The sequence below is a fragment of the Spermophilus citellus genome (genome assembly GCF_964194105.1).
Source record: "Spermophilus citellus genome assembly, chromosome: 1".
Lineage (NCBI taxonomy): Eukaryota > Metazoa > Chordata > Mammalia > Rodentia > Sciuridae > Spermophilus > Spermophilus citellus.
The window spans coordinates 265311981-265330927 of record NC_138182.1 but is presented as its reverse complement, the minus strand read 5'-3'; the positions used below and the strand labels follow the sequence as shown (position 1 = coordinate 265330927).

At 35.8% G+C, this 18947-nt stretch overlaps 1 protein-coding gene across 3 annotated transcripts; it reads right to left on the bottom strand.

Moving 5' to 3' along the window:
• Positions 1–1044: 1044 nt before the first annotated feature.
• Positions 1045–18201, bottom strand: SUB1 (SUB1 regulator of transcription). 3 transcript variants are annotated; one of them, XM_081281824.1, is made up of 5 exons: positions 18125–18201; positions 15747–15819; positions 13211–13333; positions 6116–6224; positions 1045–3898 (listed from the first exon to the last, which is right to left on the bottom strand). In XM_081281824.1, exons 2-5 carry the CDS (start codon positions 15816–15818, stop codon positions 3819–3821), a joined length of 384 nt encoding a protein of 127 aa, XP_081137950.1. In that variant the 5' UTR covers position 15819; positions 18125–18201; the 3' UTR covers positions 1045–3818. The 3 variants fall into 3 exon arrangements, with proteins under 3 accessions (XP_081137950.1, XP_081137951.1, XP_081137952.1); XM_081281825.1 differs by lacking the exon at positions 18125–18201 and adding an exon at positions 17951–18079; XM_081281826.1 differs by lacking the exon at positions 18125–18201 and adding an exon at positions 16015–16062.
• Positions 18202–18947: the final 746 nt, after the last annotated feature.

Sequence of the window (18947 nt, the reverse complement as noted above, 5' to 3'; positions counted from 1 at the left end):
TTCCTGAGTGAAAGGCTATTCAGAAGTTCTTACCTTCTTGCAACAACTTGATACTTCACATCCACATTACTTTCCAAGATGTAGGTTAATCACACACAATTTAGCTGTGTTCTGGGCTTGGATGATAGGGAAAGCACTTTGTATACCTTTGTAACCATGAATGTTACAGTATCCAACTGGTTGAAATTCACCTTAACTGCTTTTTTTCCCAGAAGAGTTAGTGGTATAAATCATCGTCTAACAATACATTACCCAGCAGAAGGATAACCATTTAAACTATCAGGAGCCTAAGAGTGAAACAAGGAAAGAAGAGTATTTCACTTAACATCAAGGAGTTGCTAATAATCCAAGACTAAAATGGCTATAAAAGTAGTCTCAAAATCTGAACTCTGTAAGAAACTCATCAAGCACGGGGGGGGGGGGGGGGGGGGGGGACGACTATGTAACAAGATTTTTTTATTCAGAAGGACATGGATAGACTGTTACAGTTAACTACTTCCATAGAATTCTTTCAATGTTCATGCATTTTATACTATAGAAACTTTAAGTACTTTTCTTCTGACTAGATTTGAGTCTACATTTTACTGAAACCAATTTACAGTTGAAATAGAAATAAGAGTCATCATGAATCCTTTCAATCTTTGTGTAAGTTCATAAACAAATTAAATAAAATCCCTATGTATAAGTTAAAAAAAACTGATTAACAAGAGGAAATAGATACTTCATAAACAAAAATGACAAGTCTGAAATACTCCAAAATCCACTATATAGTAAATCAAGGAATCCTCTCACTGCAAAGCACTTAGAATCAAGGAAAAAAAACGGAGACTATACATCTTGGTATTTGCATTTTTCCATGTGCATCAGCTAGAGAAAAAAAAATATGGGCCCACCCCATCCCATCTCAAAGGTCTTCAAAAGATTTTATACTCAAAAATTGATTCCAAGCATTCATAACAGAAAGTTATTCTATTTGTTAGTAAAACACATTCAAAAACTAATCCATTCATCTTCAGCCTTGTGAAACTGGGAAAACACAAAGACCACATTTCTTACTTTTATTTCAACATTTAAAATATTCACAGGTGGAGAATCATATTCACTGATATCTCCATGGAAGATGTACAAACAAAGTGTACAGGCATTCCACAATTAACAGAATTACATATTTGTGACTATGTGCATGTTTATACTAGAGTATATCTGGAAAAACACTTTCTTAAAAAACTTGAGTGCTTCACTATTATTAATTTCCATAAAAAGTGAACCACGAAGAATTTCAGGAGAATACCTAAATATTGGTCAGCCATTTTTTAATTTTCAAACTTTTATAATTCTGTCTAGAACACTTAAATAATCAATATTCAATTCTTTCTCTTTTCTCCTCAGTAGCTAAGCCAGGATGTACTTTCATTTTTCCCACGAAGTCTTTGTTTCTAAATACATTATGTAGAATAGATTCATCATCACAGCATCTTGACTAATTAATGAGGTAGGAATACTCTTTAAGAGAAGTTTTTAAGCAAAGAAAAAGAAAATAACCAAAATGCAAAGGGTTTTTCTTTTTCAGTCGTTGTTCTTTAAAATCCAAAAGAACTGGAAATTGGTCTAATGTTCATATTTAAAAGAGAAAAAACTGTAGAAGGCCCTGCTACTGAGTATATTAAAGGACAAAACCTGAATACTGACATTAATTAAATTCATTTTTGGCATTACAAAGTAAGATAATATGCCTCAAAATGCCGAGCTTTCTTCTTGGGAGAAATCTTACTGAGGAGATAAAGTTTAAACAGAAAATAAATGTACTCTATTCTTCCGTGTCATTACAAGTTAGTCTGTTTTATTTTAACTCAATTTTCATCCTTACCTACAGAGAAAAATATTAATAATTTCAGTATACTACACATCCAGTAACATAAATGAATTTAGCAATCAACTTACCATACTGCCAACACTCCTTATAAGATTTTACTAATTTTATGCCAAACAACCAGTAAATGGCTAGGTGATAGACTACTGTGCCATCTCAGTATAAGTATATTGCACCCTCTGAATTCATGTAAATCTAGGAAATTTATCCATGATTCCTTCTTCATCTACACCAAAACCAAAGTTCTGTGTAATTAACAACCCTTTCTCTGTGTCAAAAATAATACTTTTAAAAGTATCCAATATAGGACATTCATGTTCCCAAATAAGGGGGCATACCAATCAAGAATGATTTGTCTAAATACATACAGTATGTGAACACATGAGTACCTATTATTTGATAGACTAAACTATCAGGAAAAAAAAAGATCTATTTTAGCAATTTGCACCTAAAAAAAAAGGATTAACTATGTGACCTGGCAGATGGTTTTAAAATTAAGTCCCTGAAATTATACTACAAAATGTTTTAAAACATAAGAATCAAACTTGCTAAAAGAATAGTGCAATTCTCTTGATATGGTAGCCCTAAATGGCAGTAACCATTTGAGATCTGCTACCATAAACAACTTGTCCAAAGTTATTTTTACCTCTAAGCCTTTTGTTTTTTACTATTCTACCTAGAATTGTGTTGTCCTATTAATATGATTAAAATCTCAAAAATATCATATCATTTAGTTTGAAGAAAATTCTTTCCTCTTTACATGCCACCTTCCTTAATTTCAGTACGTTTCCTTTACATTCTTTTATTAAGGCACACCATACCCTATTTATTGCTGCAAAGCCCCTGAAACATGCGCCTTAATTGTCTGCTTCACTACAGTTAAAATGAAAACTACTTAAAAGCATTTACTAAAATTAGTAACATTGTGTCTAGAATGCCATTGTCCAGTAGACTAACTGCAAAATAACAAACTCTACTGAACCAAAGGCCAAAAATCCTAAACATGTGATCTTTCCCCTAAAAACTAACCACATTATCTAACTGCACCGGTAAAGCTCAGTGACCTCTCTGGCTACACATAATTCATACTCAAATATAATAAAATAAAATGTTAGGCCAGTAAGCTTTCACAGTTTTTATTAAATCCTAGTCTAGTTTAACAATATCTGATTTTACAGACATCATCCCATGGTGAACATGTTTACTAAGTGAAAGCTAATCAGACATCTAATTTTTTGTACACTAAGCAGTAAGATAACTACACAGAACACTATGAGGTAATGACATACACCTGCTTGAAGTTTTCATACAAGCCACATTACCAAACTGTATCTGCTCTAATAATTACTACAGATTTAGTGATTGTAGTTCCCTTATTTTAAGTAACTTATTGAATCAACATTTTGACAGTTTCACTGACTTTTCAAATTAGCATAATATATTCAACGAAAAAAGAGTGAAATAAAAATTATTATTATTATTAAGTGAAAATGAATTTAAAAAAAAGAAAGTGACTGGGACAAATTTTAACATTTAGCTTGAAGAGATCATGGATTTCACAAATCTAACGTTAAAAAACTCAATGCAATACAAATCTTTTTCATGTAAAAACTGAGTTAAAACTAATAGGTCTATAAAACTGTTAATTTTGGCCTTAAAGAATATCTAATCTTTTGATCAAAAAAGGCCACAACAGTTAAGATTGTAATTACTTGATTTTATTTTACACTAAGTGGTGGGCACAAAGCAATCCTCCTTAATAAAGTTGACAATTAGCTCACTCAGAACATTTTTAATAATGCACATTTAAAAAAAAGTATTCATCTTACAAATTGTTCTACAATCCAAATATACAATAGCTTGGAAAACAACGTTTAGAAAACAAAAGCCAATGTAAAAAGACAGATTAAAACAACCAGAACAGTACAGGATTTACATGGCTCAGATTTTACAGTTTTCTTACTGCATCATCAATGTCAGAAATCTGTTCCTTCAGCTGGCTCCATTGCTCAGGATTTAAAGAAATACCTAAAACAAAGTTAAAAATTCAAAGTTGAAAATCTATTCAAGCTTGCTTGTTTTCATACTTCCAAATAAAATATTATTTTTACAATTGCCATTATTTATTATGATTTTGTTTGGTTGGTTTTTGTTTTTGTAGTGCTGGGAATCAACTCAGAGTCTTGAGTGTACCAACCACCTGCTCTTACCACTGAGCTATATCATTGGCCCCAAAACGACCATTCTGAATGGCACAATGCTATAATACTGAAAGTTCAATCTTACTTTTTTTTTGTACCAGGGATTAAACCCAGGAGCACAACACTGAGCCACGTCCCCAGCCCTTTTTGTCTTTTATTTAGAGAAAGGGTCTCAACTGAATAGCTTAGTGCCTCACCAAGTTGCCAAGACTAGTTTTGAATTTGTGATCCTCCTGCCTAAGGCTCCCAAGCACAAGCATTACAGGCATGGACCCCTGGAAAATCTTACATTTTTATCTACAAACTCATCAGTTTCCTCAGTAGATCAAGCTTGTATTCAGTTTCTCTTCCCACAATGCATCCTGCATGATGTCTATTACAACCAATGAGAACAAATGATGATTTCAAGATGCATCTCACAAATCACACTAGTAAGCTAAGTGGTCGAGGCTCAGATATGGCATATTAAATATCCATTGATACAAACTGAGTTTTAATTTAACACTTGTACCAAATTCCACAGAAATTCAAGGTGAATGGATACTTTTGAGTTCTTCCAAAAGCATTCATTTCACTTTGGAAAAATCCTGGGACGCGAGTCACACAGGACCTCTTGGAATATATAGATAGGGTGAGAGTGCATTCTGGAATCATGCTGTCAGAGTTCAAATCCCAGCCTATTACTGTGTGACCCTAAAAAAATTAGTTTCCTCTCACCAGTAAAATGGTATTTACACAAAGGGTTGTTATAAATTATTAAACTTGGTAATATGAAAAAAGAACTTGACATATTACCCACCTAAGTAAATACTTGAATTAATTTATTTCACAAAAAAACTGCTGAGGCCATGAAACTGAAAGAATACATTGGGGTACTAAGGAAGGGCTTGAAGCTAATCAAATTGTTTCCATAAATGTTTCAGGAACACACAACCTGGCATTAACCACTCTGAACACCACAAATATCCAATCCAGAAACGACAACTTCAACAAGAAAACATAAAAAGATATGAAAAATGGTGCATGCCTATATCTGGACCCAGGAGGATAAGGCAGGAGGATTACAAGTTCAAGACCAGCCTAAGCTTGTAATGTATTGAACAACTAATAATGAAAAAGAAAAAAAAAAAGACCAGCCTAAGCAACTCTGCAAGACCCTGTTTCCAAAAAGAAAAGGCCGTTAGATGTAGCTCGAAAAGTAAAGTGCCCGAGTTCAATTCCCAGCACAGACCCCAAAAAAGGAAAGTATACAGAGGTTGCCTTTTCATAAGCCTGAAAACTGCATGAAACAAACGTGGTACCTTGAACACTGACCAAAAAAACAGAGTAGTACTAAATAAGAAAGCATTTTTTTATCATCTAAAGAGCAACCTCAAATAACTAAATGCCCAAAAATACAAATTTAGGTTGGTTTAACAAATGTTCTCTAGCTATTTGATAACTGAATAAAGTATGCTTCTACATGCAAACAGGATTGGGGCAGGATGAAGCACAAACAGAAGGACAGCAACCCACTTGAAAGATACTATAAAGAATGATCTTAAGGAGCTGAATTAAAATATAAACCAGAATTTTTCCATTCCCAATTTTACAACTTCCCAAATAGTACCTAATCTGCTTCAGATATACTGTAAAATTAAAAAGAAAATTATGGGCTGGGGATGTGGCTCAAGCGGTAACACGCTCACCTGGCATGCGTGGGGCGCTGGGTTAGATCCTCAGCACCACATAAAAATAAAATAAAGATGTGTCCACTGAAAAAACTAAAAATTAAACATTAAAAAAATTCTCTTAAAAAAAAAAAGAAAATTATATTCTAATAAATTAGCCACCTATTAAAGTGGTATTAGCGTTGTTACTTTTCTTGATTTTATTCCCAACACATTTATTTTAAAAAGATAAGTATCCTGCTAAAAAAGAATTAGAAAAGGTTCATTGTTGGCCTCTGTGCCCTGCCAACATTATCTCAACTCAAGCAACGTTACTTAGAAATGTTTTAAGCTAGTCCCAACATTAGAACCAAATTAAAGAAATCAAAACTCACCTTTTCTTCCTGGTTTCATTTCACCTTCTGGATCCATCCAATATTCTCTAATATCAATTAGAACTTTCCCTTTAAAATCCCGAACACTGACGTACCTCATTTTTCCAATCTGCAAATAAATAAACAAACATGTACCTCATTTTCCCAATCTGCAAATGAATAAATTCCCCAAAACATCGAAGGGTTTCTTTTGACAGTGATGTCAGTGGTGTCCATATATTCACCATTTGCTGCAAGCTAACTCTATCTATAATCATGAAAATGATTAACAGTCTCAATATCAAAACCATAATACAAAGAAATCCCTGTTAAAATTATTAAAACAGAGATGGGTGCAGTGGCACGTGCCTATAACCTCAGTGGTTCAGGAGGCTGAGGCTAGAGGATTACAAATTCAAAGCCAGCCTCAGCAAGAGTGAGGCAGCGAGGCCCTAAGCAACTCAGTGAGATCCTATCTCTAAATAATATAAAAACAGGGCTGGAGATGTGGCTCAGTGGGTGAGTATTCCTGAGTTCAATCCCTGGTATCCCCCCCAAAAGAAATTAAAACTAGAACTACAATATGATCCAGCAAACCCACATTGGGATATATAGTATCTTAAATATAGAGCATCTTCCAAAGAATATGTAGTTTGGTGATTTTTGTCACTGTTTGAACATAAGTGTATATAGACAAACTAAAATGGTTACAATGTCAGTAGGCAATATAATCTTATGGGACCACCTATTATGTGATTCCTCACTGAATGAAATGCTTTAAGGAGCAGAACTTCATATCCAAAAGAAATGACAGCAGGTCTCCAAGTTATAAATTTGTATATTCATGTTTATAGCTGCACTGTTATTCACAATAGCCCCAAAAAAGATTACTACTCAGTCATAAAAAAGAAATCCTGTCACAACCAACAATACACATTAATCTTGAGTTTGTGCCAAGTGAAACAAGCCAATCATAAAGCAACAGTAATACCGTTGATTCAATGTACCTGAGATTTGAAATGTCTAAAGCAGTCATAAATCACGGGAAAAAAGTAAAATGTGGTTACTAGGGCAGGGAGAAATAGGAAAGGGAATTACCATTTAATGTTTTGCAGGAGAAAAAGGTTCTGCAGATCTGTTTCACAACAAGTGAATAAACATTTTTTTACCACAATAAAATCTTTAGTAAGGGCTCAGGCTGTAGCTCAGTGGCAAAGCACTTGTCTAGCATGTGTGAGGCCCTGGGTTTGATCCTTAGCACAATGTAAAAATAAACAACAAAAAAAGGCATACTGTCCGTCTAAATCTAAAAATGTAAATAATCCCTATTTATCATTAGTAAGCAAAATCTTCCAGTACAAACTGCATGCAACAAGAATTCATATATTCAGCTAGCTATATTGTTTTAACAATAATTCTGAATAGAGGAATACAGAGTTCCAGTCACTAGACAAGAAAGCTTTTCCTTTTGACATTCATTTCAAATAACAACTCTAAGGCATTTTAGTTGCAGTCAAATTGAGAAAACTATACACACACAAAAAAAAAAAAAACCCACAATTTTTCAAAACCCTTACACTATTGCTTAACACAAACTACAATTCCAGGGGAAGCAAAACAGGCTTTACTCAACAAAACATCTGTTAACACTTTTCAAGGCTCAGTAAGTATAGTAAGAAAGTGTGTGGTACTAGAGAAAGACATACATACAGGTCAAGGGATTAGAATGCATTTCCTTACACAGAGAAATTAATTCTTTGTGAGATGTTAAGTCTACATGGATCACTAACTTAAAACATGAAAACTATAAAACTTCTAGGAAAAAAATTATATTAGAAATTTTTGTGGCCATGGAGTATGCAAAATAAGTCTTGGATAGGGAAAAAAAAAAAAGCATTAATCAAAAGGGAAAAATAGATAAAATGGACTTAAATTTAACACCTTTCTTTAAATTTAATTCATAAAAGGCAAACCATATACCTGAAAAATATATTTGAATTCTCACCCATAGACCCTTCAAGTTTCCAAGTAAGACTGAGAAAGAACAGTACAGATTCACTAAGACAATACTACTGCTGTGGAGCAGAAGACTATAGAAAACGATGAGCCTACTAAATCTGTGAAGACCTCATCTCCAAGATGGATAAATGACACAGAGGCCACCTATCTGGGCAGGTCATCTCCCTGAGTCCTGGTATCCATTCATCCATATGATTCTCTCAGGTTCATGTTCTTTCCTTTATTACACTTATTTTTAAACTAGATTGCTGTTTAAAGACAAGAATTTCCCCTTAAGTTTAAAACAAAAAGAAAATATTCACTGTACTTACTTTAACAAAAGATTTCCAAAATACTGTTACAATTTGGTAAGTAAAAAGACCTAGCTGTTAAAAAGAAAAAGGAAAGAGCGGAACAGATTCTTCATAAAAGATATAAAAGCAGCCAATAAACGTGATCAAAGATTTGAAATGAATTAAGACATTTGGGAAATGAGAGTGAAACCACAATGAGCTGCTACTACTACCATACACTCGTTAACTAAAATGGATAAAACTGAAGACTAACACTAACCAGTGAGGACATGGAGCAACTCAAATCTCACATGTGCTTATGGCTGTTTAAATGGTACAGCTGCTTGAAAAACAATTTGTTATTTTCTTATCAAGTTACACACATATCCTGCCCATGATCCAGCAAATATATCTGGTTTGTACATCCAAATGGTCCTGCAGAAAGACTTGTCTGTTTGAGAATAGTCAGATTTATTCCTAGTAGGCCAAGACTTCACACCAGAATGTCCAAGGAAAATGGATAAACAAACTGGAGAATAAACATGAAGAATACTGCTTAGCATTAAGGAACCAACTACTGAAAGACATAAGGATCAATCTCAACACATTATACAAAAAGAAGCCAGACACACACCCAAAGACAGACCATATGACTCCATTTATCTGAAGTTCTAGAACAGGGAAAATATATCTACATTGATAGGAGTAAGACCAGTTATTCCATGAGGCAGAGATATAACTGTAACAGGAAGACCAAGACAGAAGCCTTGAGGGTGATGAAAATGTGCTGAAAACAAGACTGCATAAATTTATCACAGCTTATCAATTTATGCTTTTTATATAATTTATATGCACATAAATTGTACCTCAATAATATTTTTTTAAAAGATGAACTCGTTTAACACCAACCTCTCCCCATGAGGAAAAATGAATAAAATTCAAATTCTTACAAAACACTAAAAAAGAAAAAAAAATGATGAGGAGACATTAGAATAGGAATATACTAATTAAAGGTTGAAAAACTGTCCTTGCAATCACATTTCACAGTAAGAAACAACAGAATCAGAATACAGAATATACATATTTTTACATCTGCTTGTCATCTGGAGACTGACAGGAAAAAAATAGCATTTTTATCAACAGAAGTGTGATTCTTAAAAAAAAAAAATTTTTTTTGATTCCCCAATTCTTTGAAAACCTGATAAATGCTATGGGTTATGAGGTTATGAATAATCCTTTCACATAATCTCATGACTCTTAAGGCCACCATTCATGCCCTTCTCCAAGTCAAAAAAACATTTGACTCAATGATTACTTTAAAAATAATTTCAAGGCTGGCAATGTAATTCAGTAGTACAGCACTTGTTTAGCATGCACGAGGCCCTACATTCAATCCCTGGTACCTCAAAAATAAATAAAAGATGATTTTAAAGTATCCAGTTTTACCCTTAAATCACAAATCAATTAAGAGAGCATTACTGACCATTTGCACCTAATTCTAAAGAAAATATAAATGAAAGTTCCCTGCCTCAAACATCCTGACCTTTCAAAAGACAGTACTGAGGGATTACAAGATAGCTCTTTCATCAGCCTTTTTTAATCAGATGTCATCTCAGGCCAGTTATTTCCCTATAGAATCCAGTCCTCAAAATTCAGAACTGAAGAAATCTGAAGGCAAGCATCTAGGAATATTTCCTTATTAGTCAGAATCCTGACCAAATCATTCCAGAGTTTAAAATGATAGTGTAACCATTTGGGGATGTCCAACTCTCTTCAAATATTAGCGTTGCTTACATTTGATAAACATCACCTTTCCAGAATTTATGACTTCCATAGTTCTAGTCTCAACAGATAGATATTTAGCTTAAAAAAAAAAAAAAAATCCTGTCTTAAAACTAACTAAACCAATACCCCAGCTATTTTAATTTGGATTTCAGATCTGTTTTGGCAAAGTATGTCTCAAAGATTCTAATATACTCTCAAAGATTCTAATTTGAACACCTTGCAAAATCCAAAAAAGCTCTACTCTGTGGCTGTCTTTAAAGCACTTTGGTAAATACAAAAACATACAGCTCTATTTAAAAAAAAAAAAAAAAAAAAAAAAGTATAAAATACAGTGGGGTTACTGTTTTTCCTTCCAAAATCCTCATCCTTCATCCATCTTCCTAACAATCAAACAATTTTTACTAGCAAAAATAAAGGCCTCATTTAATATTATAAAATCAATATACTCAAATGTGTTCTTAAAATGATTAAAATTCAGTATAAGCATTAAAAAGTTTTCTATGGCCAAAAATCCATTTCAATAAAAAAGGTATCATGGCAATGAAATTAAATATCACATATCTCTTAGACTGTCTACACTAGATCTGCAGAAGACCTTTGAAAGTAAGAAAGGCCTTTGGGTTCTCCTACAGGCGAATTTTCAAAAGGTGCAGTATTTAATGGACTTAGGATGCCTAGGAACCTTTAAAATGAGGATTTGAGAACTGAAGTTCTTTATCGTGTCAGGAAGCTGGGGTAGGAAGATTACAAGATTGAAGCCAATTTGGGCAACTAACAAGATCCTATCTAAAACAAGGGATTGAACTCAGGGGCACTTAACCACTGAGCTACATCCCCAGCCCTTTCTTGTATTTTTTTAAATTTAGAAACAGTTGCTTAATGCCTCCCTAAGCTGCTGCGGCTGGCTCTGAACTCAATATCCTCCTGCCTCAGCCTCCCATGCTGCTGAGATTACAGGCCTGTGCCACCATGCCCAGCTCAAAAAAAAAAAGGGCTGGGAAATTAACAGAGCTCCCCTGGGTTCAATCCCCAGTACCACACAAAAGAACTGAACTGTTTTTTAGGAGGAGAAAAACCACCCCCTAAAAATAGATCTGTTTTTCACAAAAGTACTCTAACAAAATAGAATCTCTAAAATGTGGGTCCTGGCTTCTTTATAAAATTAGAGATGGCGTGGGCAAGACTAAAACCCCCTCAAACGTCAAAGATGCTTCATTATTATACAAGCAAAAGTAGGCATAACGTGAGAGAAAAGCCCAAGAAACTTGCCTAGCAAATATTTTAAAATATTAAAATATTCCAAAGCAGTCCTTCCTTTTCCACAGAAGTGAATTATTCAGCCTTCTCAGGAATTCAATCTCCAACCTATACTTTTAGCCAGACTTTAGGCTCAAATCACAAAGGTTTTGTAATTCCTGCAAAATCCAAGATCTTTCCCACTTTAAGTTATTCACGTAATTCCCCTCACTTGGAAAATGCTTCCTGCTTCCAATTTGCAAGGTTAGCTCCTCCTCCATTTCTTAAGGATTACATATCACTTCCTTAGAATAAAATACCCAGAACACCTACTCTCTCATAATAGAATCTGCCCCTTTAGTTCTCTGCCCTTATCAAAATTTTAACTACACGTGTTTATCTGTATAATTTCTGTTCCCAAAAATTCTAGGAAGGTACAGACCACATCTACTTTGTTCACCACTGCAATCCAGAACCAGGCAAGGCCTGAATAAAACAGAAAACACAGTAACCATTCAATTTATTTTCTATTCAAAGCAATGAGGGCTCACATAATTCTTCCTCACATTTACTCACATTCTCTTATAAAAATAACCTACTCTGCCCTTTGTTCCTCTATGTTACACATTCACCAGAGGATTCAATTCTATAACTAAACAATTCACCTGTATTTTGTCTCTTTTCTTTCTCCACATTATTACAAAGTATTTCAAAGCAAAAATGAAAAAAAAAATTCAACTTCTATATTTCACTACATGTTTATCCTAGCACTACATCTTTCAAAGCCATCAGCAGGTCAAAAGTACAGACCAATCTAATTTTCTAATCAAATAAATATGTACAGTCATATTCTGTCCAACTTTTGACTTCAATTAATACCTATGCCTCCTTGAAACACTTATCCTTTTTTTGCTCTTAATTTTCTTTCACCATCTCCTCTTGACCTACATTCTCTTTCTTCTTCCATCTTCTACTTGAATATCAACAAAGACATAATCTTATCAACTTCTCTTTTCTCTGGTTTAAGCTTTCTTTCAGTGGATGGCTTTAGTCAACCATGCTGATGGCCCGCCCAAGACTTCCAGAAGGTTCTACTTATTTTGTTATATTTACAATCAGGTCCAACTCCTAAATGATGGTTCTCTAGTCCCCTGTTCCTCATCAGTATCTTTGTCATCATCACTATTTCTCCCTTAGGGAAAAACCACCTTACCCTTACTACATACAGATTAAAGTCTACAAGTATCTCAGCAATCTTACCAGTAACCATTTATCACTAATGCCTCTTCCCTCACAAATTATACACTAAGGCCAATTTCAAGTCTCCCTAAAAACATAAGAAACCCAAGAAAAGAAGCTATGCTGGTCCTCTGCAGGTGATTTCATCAAATCCTTAATAACCTTCCCTGACTTTACCTATTCAAGCCACTCTCCTTTACTGTTAGACATGTCCTATTGCTGTTTCTCTTAAAATAATATCTTAATCCATACTTCACAGTCCAGTACTTAACCTACCTCTTCCAAGTTTCTTCCTTAAATGTGAAGTTCTCAGTCTCTTTTGGGGGATTTCTATACCATTTGAATTTGCATTGTTTTAAATACAGCAAAACTACAAAACTTAACAATAACCCAGTATCATATAAATTTCTTTCATTTCTCACTTGTTCTCTCATCTTAATAGTCTTATTCAAGAGGATTATCACACACAAAAGGACTTTCTGCAACATAGATCAAGATAGTTTTAACATTCTTCTAATCAAGTGAGTCAATAATCCTCTGACTCTAAGGAAATGACCAACTTTACCTGAAACATATTATCATCTCTGCTGCTGCTGCTCTGTTTGGAAGATGACAGAGCTCTCGAAGTTTCACCAGTCTTTTGCTTCTTTACAGGTTTTTCTGGAGCAACTTGCTTTTTCCTCTTTAACTTGAAAGAAAAAGAACATGATAAAATTTGCTATATTCTTATTTAAAAAAAAAAAATCAAAAAAATTATGTTACTTTTAGAGATTCATAAGACCACATTCGTTGTGTAAGAAAAAAAAACAAAGTTTCACTCAACAATAGAACTATGAATTTAACCTACGTGTTTATCTAATAATGTTTTCAAACCCTCTTTTCACAATCACAGAAGATACTTCAGGCATTGGGTTTTAGCCGGAGGACAGGTATTTTGTAGAGTGGGATCATACAAAAAGAATTCATTGGAAGATGACAGGGGAAAAAAAAAATGGAAACCCACTGCTTTTGCATAAAACTTCTGGAAACCAACAGATCTACCAAAGCTCAACAATTACTTTTTTTTTTTTTTAAACAATGGAGGTATACTTATTAAGAATGCTGCCAATTTACTCCATTTCTGGGAAACATTTACTTATGCCCTGCCTATTCCAAAGGAGATTTAAACTGGTTTAAGGAACATATAGTTAGACAAAGCTAAAGCATTATTTGGCTGGGTGCAATGGCACATGCCTGTAATACTAGCAGCTCAGGAGGCTGAAGGAGGAGGATCACAAGTTCAAAGCCAGCCTGAGCAATTAAGCAAAGCCCTAAGCAACTTAGTGAGACCCCATCTCAAAAAAGAATCAATAAAAAGGGCTGGGGAGTGTTAAGTGCCTCTGGGTTCAATTCCTGGGAAAAAATATATTATTTTGTACCAGGCACTGAACATGAACGAATCAAGAACTTCCTCTTTACAACTTTAAAAAAAAAAAAAAAGCCCCTGAAGATAGTAACGTGTTAAGACTAGAATTCAAAATCTGCTTAAATTATTATAAAAGCTTTTTACATAGTCTTATTCTCAAAGTTAACAAGCTGGATGTAGTGGTGCACACCTGTAGTTCCAGCTTCTTGGGAGGCTGAGACAAAAGGATCACTTAAGCCCAAGAGTTTGGAACCAACCTAGGCAACAAGGTAAGACCCCATTCCCACCCATCCCCCCCCCCCAAAAAAAGCTAATTACTAATAAACCACTAGTTTCCCAGCTCAAACAGTAGAGGGCAGTCATGTTCCTTCTTAGTGGTAAAGTGTAAACTAATATTTTAAGTTGCTAAATTAATGTACTAAATTAGTTGAAACTAGGTAATACTATTCACATATAGGTGTTTATGAAATAAAAAAAACATGATGTATTTAATATAAATGTTCACAAGGTTAATACTACTATTTGAATTTGAGACAAATGGCAAAAATAAAATAAATTATTCTTTAAATCAAGATCTAAGTATTCTCTGTTGAATAATGTATGCCTGGTAGAGCAAAGTTCAATACAAATTTGTTATATGAACATACTCAAATGCTATACTAATATAAATTTTTAAATTAAGAAATTCACTCAATTCACAATTATCTCTCTGAATCCTTAACTCTAAAATTGAGGTGATGTTATATTCTGTACTTACACTTCAAGGATCCAACTTCTCTAAGATTCTCCCATAAGCTCTCCCTTTTCTCTTAGCTAGTACTGCTTGGGGAATGGGGCATGAGGGGCCCGCTGCTAAATAAAGCATAAAATCTTGGAAACCACAGATCTACAAAAGCTAATTACTTATTTTCACAAAGGAAATATAGTAATTAGGAAGAAAGCCATCAACTAATTCCATTTCTAGGATATGAATGTTTATTCATATATGTAAACTTCTATAAGAATAGGTCTGTGTGGAAGGAAGTCTTGACCGCAGCAAGTGAGATGCTCCGTTATGCTCCATTGAGACGCTCAGTTAAGTGGAATGCAGAGTTTACAGAGCAGTTGTCATCTAATGCAGAAAAAGCCCATTTTGTGAAAATGGGTTGATTCAACCACATCAGCTTTGCTGGAAGATAATTAAACTAAAAGGAAGGAATCAGAGCAAATAATATTCAAACTTAAAATGTAGCAAGCCCAAAATTCAGTAATACTTGTGGGCAAATAAACACAGATGACTGAGAATCCTGGCATTTAAAAATTCAGCTAATTCGGCAATTACTACAAATAATATCTACAGATTAGTCACATTTCTGAAAAACAGCAAGTAGTATCTTTGGCCTAACTAGAATTCTATTCCCCTAGAGTCAGTCTACGGAAATTATTCTTCGATGCTAAGGTTTCTAAAGGTTCTCAATAAAGATTTTGTTAAGTAGAATGTAGGTCTAAATCTGTACCTTCAAGTCAGCAGGTATGGATGTACAAAAGAGCATACTAAGTACTTTTAGTCAAATGATCCAAAAGTCATTCTGCATTTTCAGAAACTCAGATTTTCATGTTAGTACTGGGTTATGCCTTTTACTATCTCTTGGAAATAGATGTGGGCAATATTGCTAAATCAAGCATCACAAAAATGACCTGATGCAGTAATAGTCACCTTTTTCTCAACTTCACTGTCAGAATCACTTCCTGATGAGCTTGAAGAAACAAGTTCCTTTGATTTAGGCATTCTGAAAAAAAAAAAATGCATTATGTAAATAAGTTACAAATAGCTCTACCACCTTCAAAAAAGAACAAGTTTCTTGGTTCATTCTATCATCTTATGGCACTAAAGTTGCTATATTGAACACAAAGGTTCATTAACAAGGGTTAACCTACATTCTTGACAAGCAGAGTGAAATGTTATGAGAAAGAACTAAATTCACCTTTTATCTTGTTCAAAGTCAATGGGTCTTTTCAATGCTTCATTATAGAAGGATCATAAGTTTATGGAAGGGTAGAGTCAAGAAAGCAGCTTACAATTACTGTTAAAACCAGAAGAAATGTAGATAATTCTATTTAGTACTACTGTACACTTCTCACTAGATATCAGACTAGAGATCACTGAAAATGGACCTCAACATTAACACAACACAGGCATCAGCTGTACTATACAAATGTGATATCTAATTAATTTTGCCATTAGAATCATATCTTTTACCTATTCTGTATGTTAATTTTAAATTTTTGGCAACACTATCAGAATAACAGGTACTAATTCAGAGTTCACAAAGTTATCCATAATTCAACTTTACCCTCATTTTTCTAATTGGAAATAAATTTGAACAATATGTTTCTGTGAAAGGCAAAACCCCCTACACAGATAATCTAGTGCTTTGCTTATAAATGGATGTTTACTTAGTGTCTAAGCATAAAGCAGAGAGCAGAGGCTTTTGCCTAAATCTCAAATCTCCTGGAATTCCAAGGCATGTGGGTACCTCTTTTAAGGAACTTTTATAACCAGGTGTTAAAATGCTAATCATCAAATTGCCTTTAGCTCCCTCCAGGTCTGAAGAGTCTAGGTCCTTATTAAATTTCTGTATGCCCTAAAGGGCCTAATAAACACAACACACTCTGTAAATATTGAATATAGGGGGAAAAGACTTGAATTTTTCCTCAAAAAAATTCATAATCTAGCTCTTTATATTAAAATTGCATTGGCACTGGCATTGACTGTTTCACAATAGGAGGTCAAGGTTGAAAAAAAAGTGGGCCATCTCAATCCTGACCATGAAATTCAAAAAAGCTCAAATCGTGCCCAACCCGACCATGCAGATTTTAATAAGTAATTTCTTAAAAATGAGAAAAGCAAATTCAGAGGGAAACAGCATCATTCATAACCAAGTTTCATATGGTTTTCCTGTTGTTGATCCATTTTACAACCTAATCTCCAAAATCAATTTAGCTCAGTTTTCTATGCTCGCTAATACAGCTGCCCCCCCCAAAAAAAAAACCTTTCTAAGATGCAATTGAATATAATCTATTTTTCACTTGCAATCAATCAACCATAACTATCGTCTATTAGCCAAAGCTGCCTGGGACCTAACACCATTTCAAAGAACTACCTCTTATTTAACTCAAATTAAGTCCATTCAAGAAGAAAGCAAGGGAGGGTGGCTAAAGCCAGCCTCTAAACTTTTGACAAAATATATCGTTACTTAAGCTTAATGAGGTTTTACTGTTCCAAAGGATGGGGCGAGCGCATAATTCTGGCAAATGGTAAGTGAAGAAACTATTGTAGAATTATGTACAAGACGCAAACAAAAAAAATCTTCAGCCTTTGCTAACCGCGTGGAGGAGGATTAGAGAAAACGTGCTTAAGACAAACTAGGACTGACGGGCACAGGACTGCGTACAAAGGTGCCAAGAACAGAGACAGAGAAGGGGGTCGCGCGCTGCCAGGAAGCTACTAGAACCAAGGGGCTGGAAATGGCTGGGGCGAGGGGAGGCAGGTCGGTAGGAGGGGGCGTGGGAGGCGGCGAAGTGCGGAGGAGACCGTGTGGGAAGGGGAGGGACTTGCACCAAGCGCCATTTTCTCCTCTCGCTGCGTTCCGCCGCCCCGCAAGCCAGCCATCTTCCCCCACAGCCCCCTCCCCACCGCGTCCGCTCTCACCCTTCCCCACAGCGCCCCGCTCCCTTAGCGGCCAGGGTGAGGGCCGAGGGAGGCCTTGGCGGGGGCCGGCCTCGCACGCGCCCCGGCCGTCGCCCCATTGTCCCGGGGTCGCCCGGTCCCCTACCCGCGGCTCCTCGCCCCCGCCCAACCGCGTCCCGCCGCCCGGGAGCGCCCTGTCCGCAGCCTGGCCTCGGTTCCCCAAGACGGACCTCTGGCACAGAAGGCCCAAGTGCGCGAGGCGCCCTGTCGGGCACAGAGGAGGAGATTCGGGAACGCCAAGTTAGGAACAGGCAGGTCAAGCATAACCGACATTTCCTGCGGCCATCGCCCAGAAAGCCACGGGGGTACCGGCGACTGGGTGGAGGCGGGGCCCGCATACTCACGCTCCGCTTCTGCAGTCGACAGCCTTCTGCTCGCTGGCTCGCGACTGACAGAGAACCGGAAGTGACGGCAGACTAGAGAGGCAGGCCCCGCCCCGTTGGAACTTGCACACGTGATGGGGCGTGGCCTACCCGCCGAAACCGACACCTAGACCCTTTCCAGGGCCTTAAAGGGGCCTCTCCTCGTTCTGGGGGGTTGCCGCTGAAGTGAAGTGCCTTAAAGATTGAACCTAACCTGAGAAGGAATGAGGGTGCGAATGAAACATGAAATGACAAGCATCGAACTTTGCACGGGTTCAATAAATGTTTATTCTATTGAAACGAAAAGACCGTACTAAAAAAGAAAGCATGCTGGCCCATTTTCCCAGAAATTTGCCTCTTCATATTCCATTCACCCTCAGTATCTAACTATGGCTGCTAAAATCCAAAGGAAGGAAGCCACAGCCCCAGCATTTAATTCCGCAAAGTGTAAGAAATCTTAGCAGAACTTATTAGGCCTAAATTCAAGTCATGAAGGTGTAAGGTACTTCACAGTAGGCAAAAAAAAAAAAAAAAAAAAAAATCCATTCTATAAGCAGAATAAGCTATTTGAACATGTTTGGTGAAGGTTTACTACAATCAAGGATCAATATATTTATTCAACAAAGATTTTGCCAGCACCCACCATGTACCACACACTGTATGAGGTGCTGTATATATATTACTCATCCTAATGAGCTTTTTCCAAAATAGGAATGATTATTCTCTCCATCTTATAGATGAGGAAACCAAGGGTCAACATGGTTAAATTAACTAGTTAATTAAGGATTCAAACTTGCACTAACTC

Coding starts and splice junctions, on each gene's coding strand:
- SUB1 (XM_081281824.1), bottom strand. CDS start 15,818: ATGCCTAAATCAAAGGAACTTGTTTCTTCAAGCTCATCAGGAAGTGAT. Junction 13,334..15,746: donor ACAGTGAAGTTGAGAAAAAG/GTGACTATTACT, acceptor TTTTCTTTCAAG/TTAAAGAGGAAAAAGCAAGT. Junction 6,225..13,210: donor GAGATGATAATATGTTTCAG/GTAAAGTTGGTC, acceptor ATTTATTTGCAG/ATTGGAAAAATGAGGTACGT.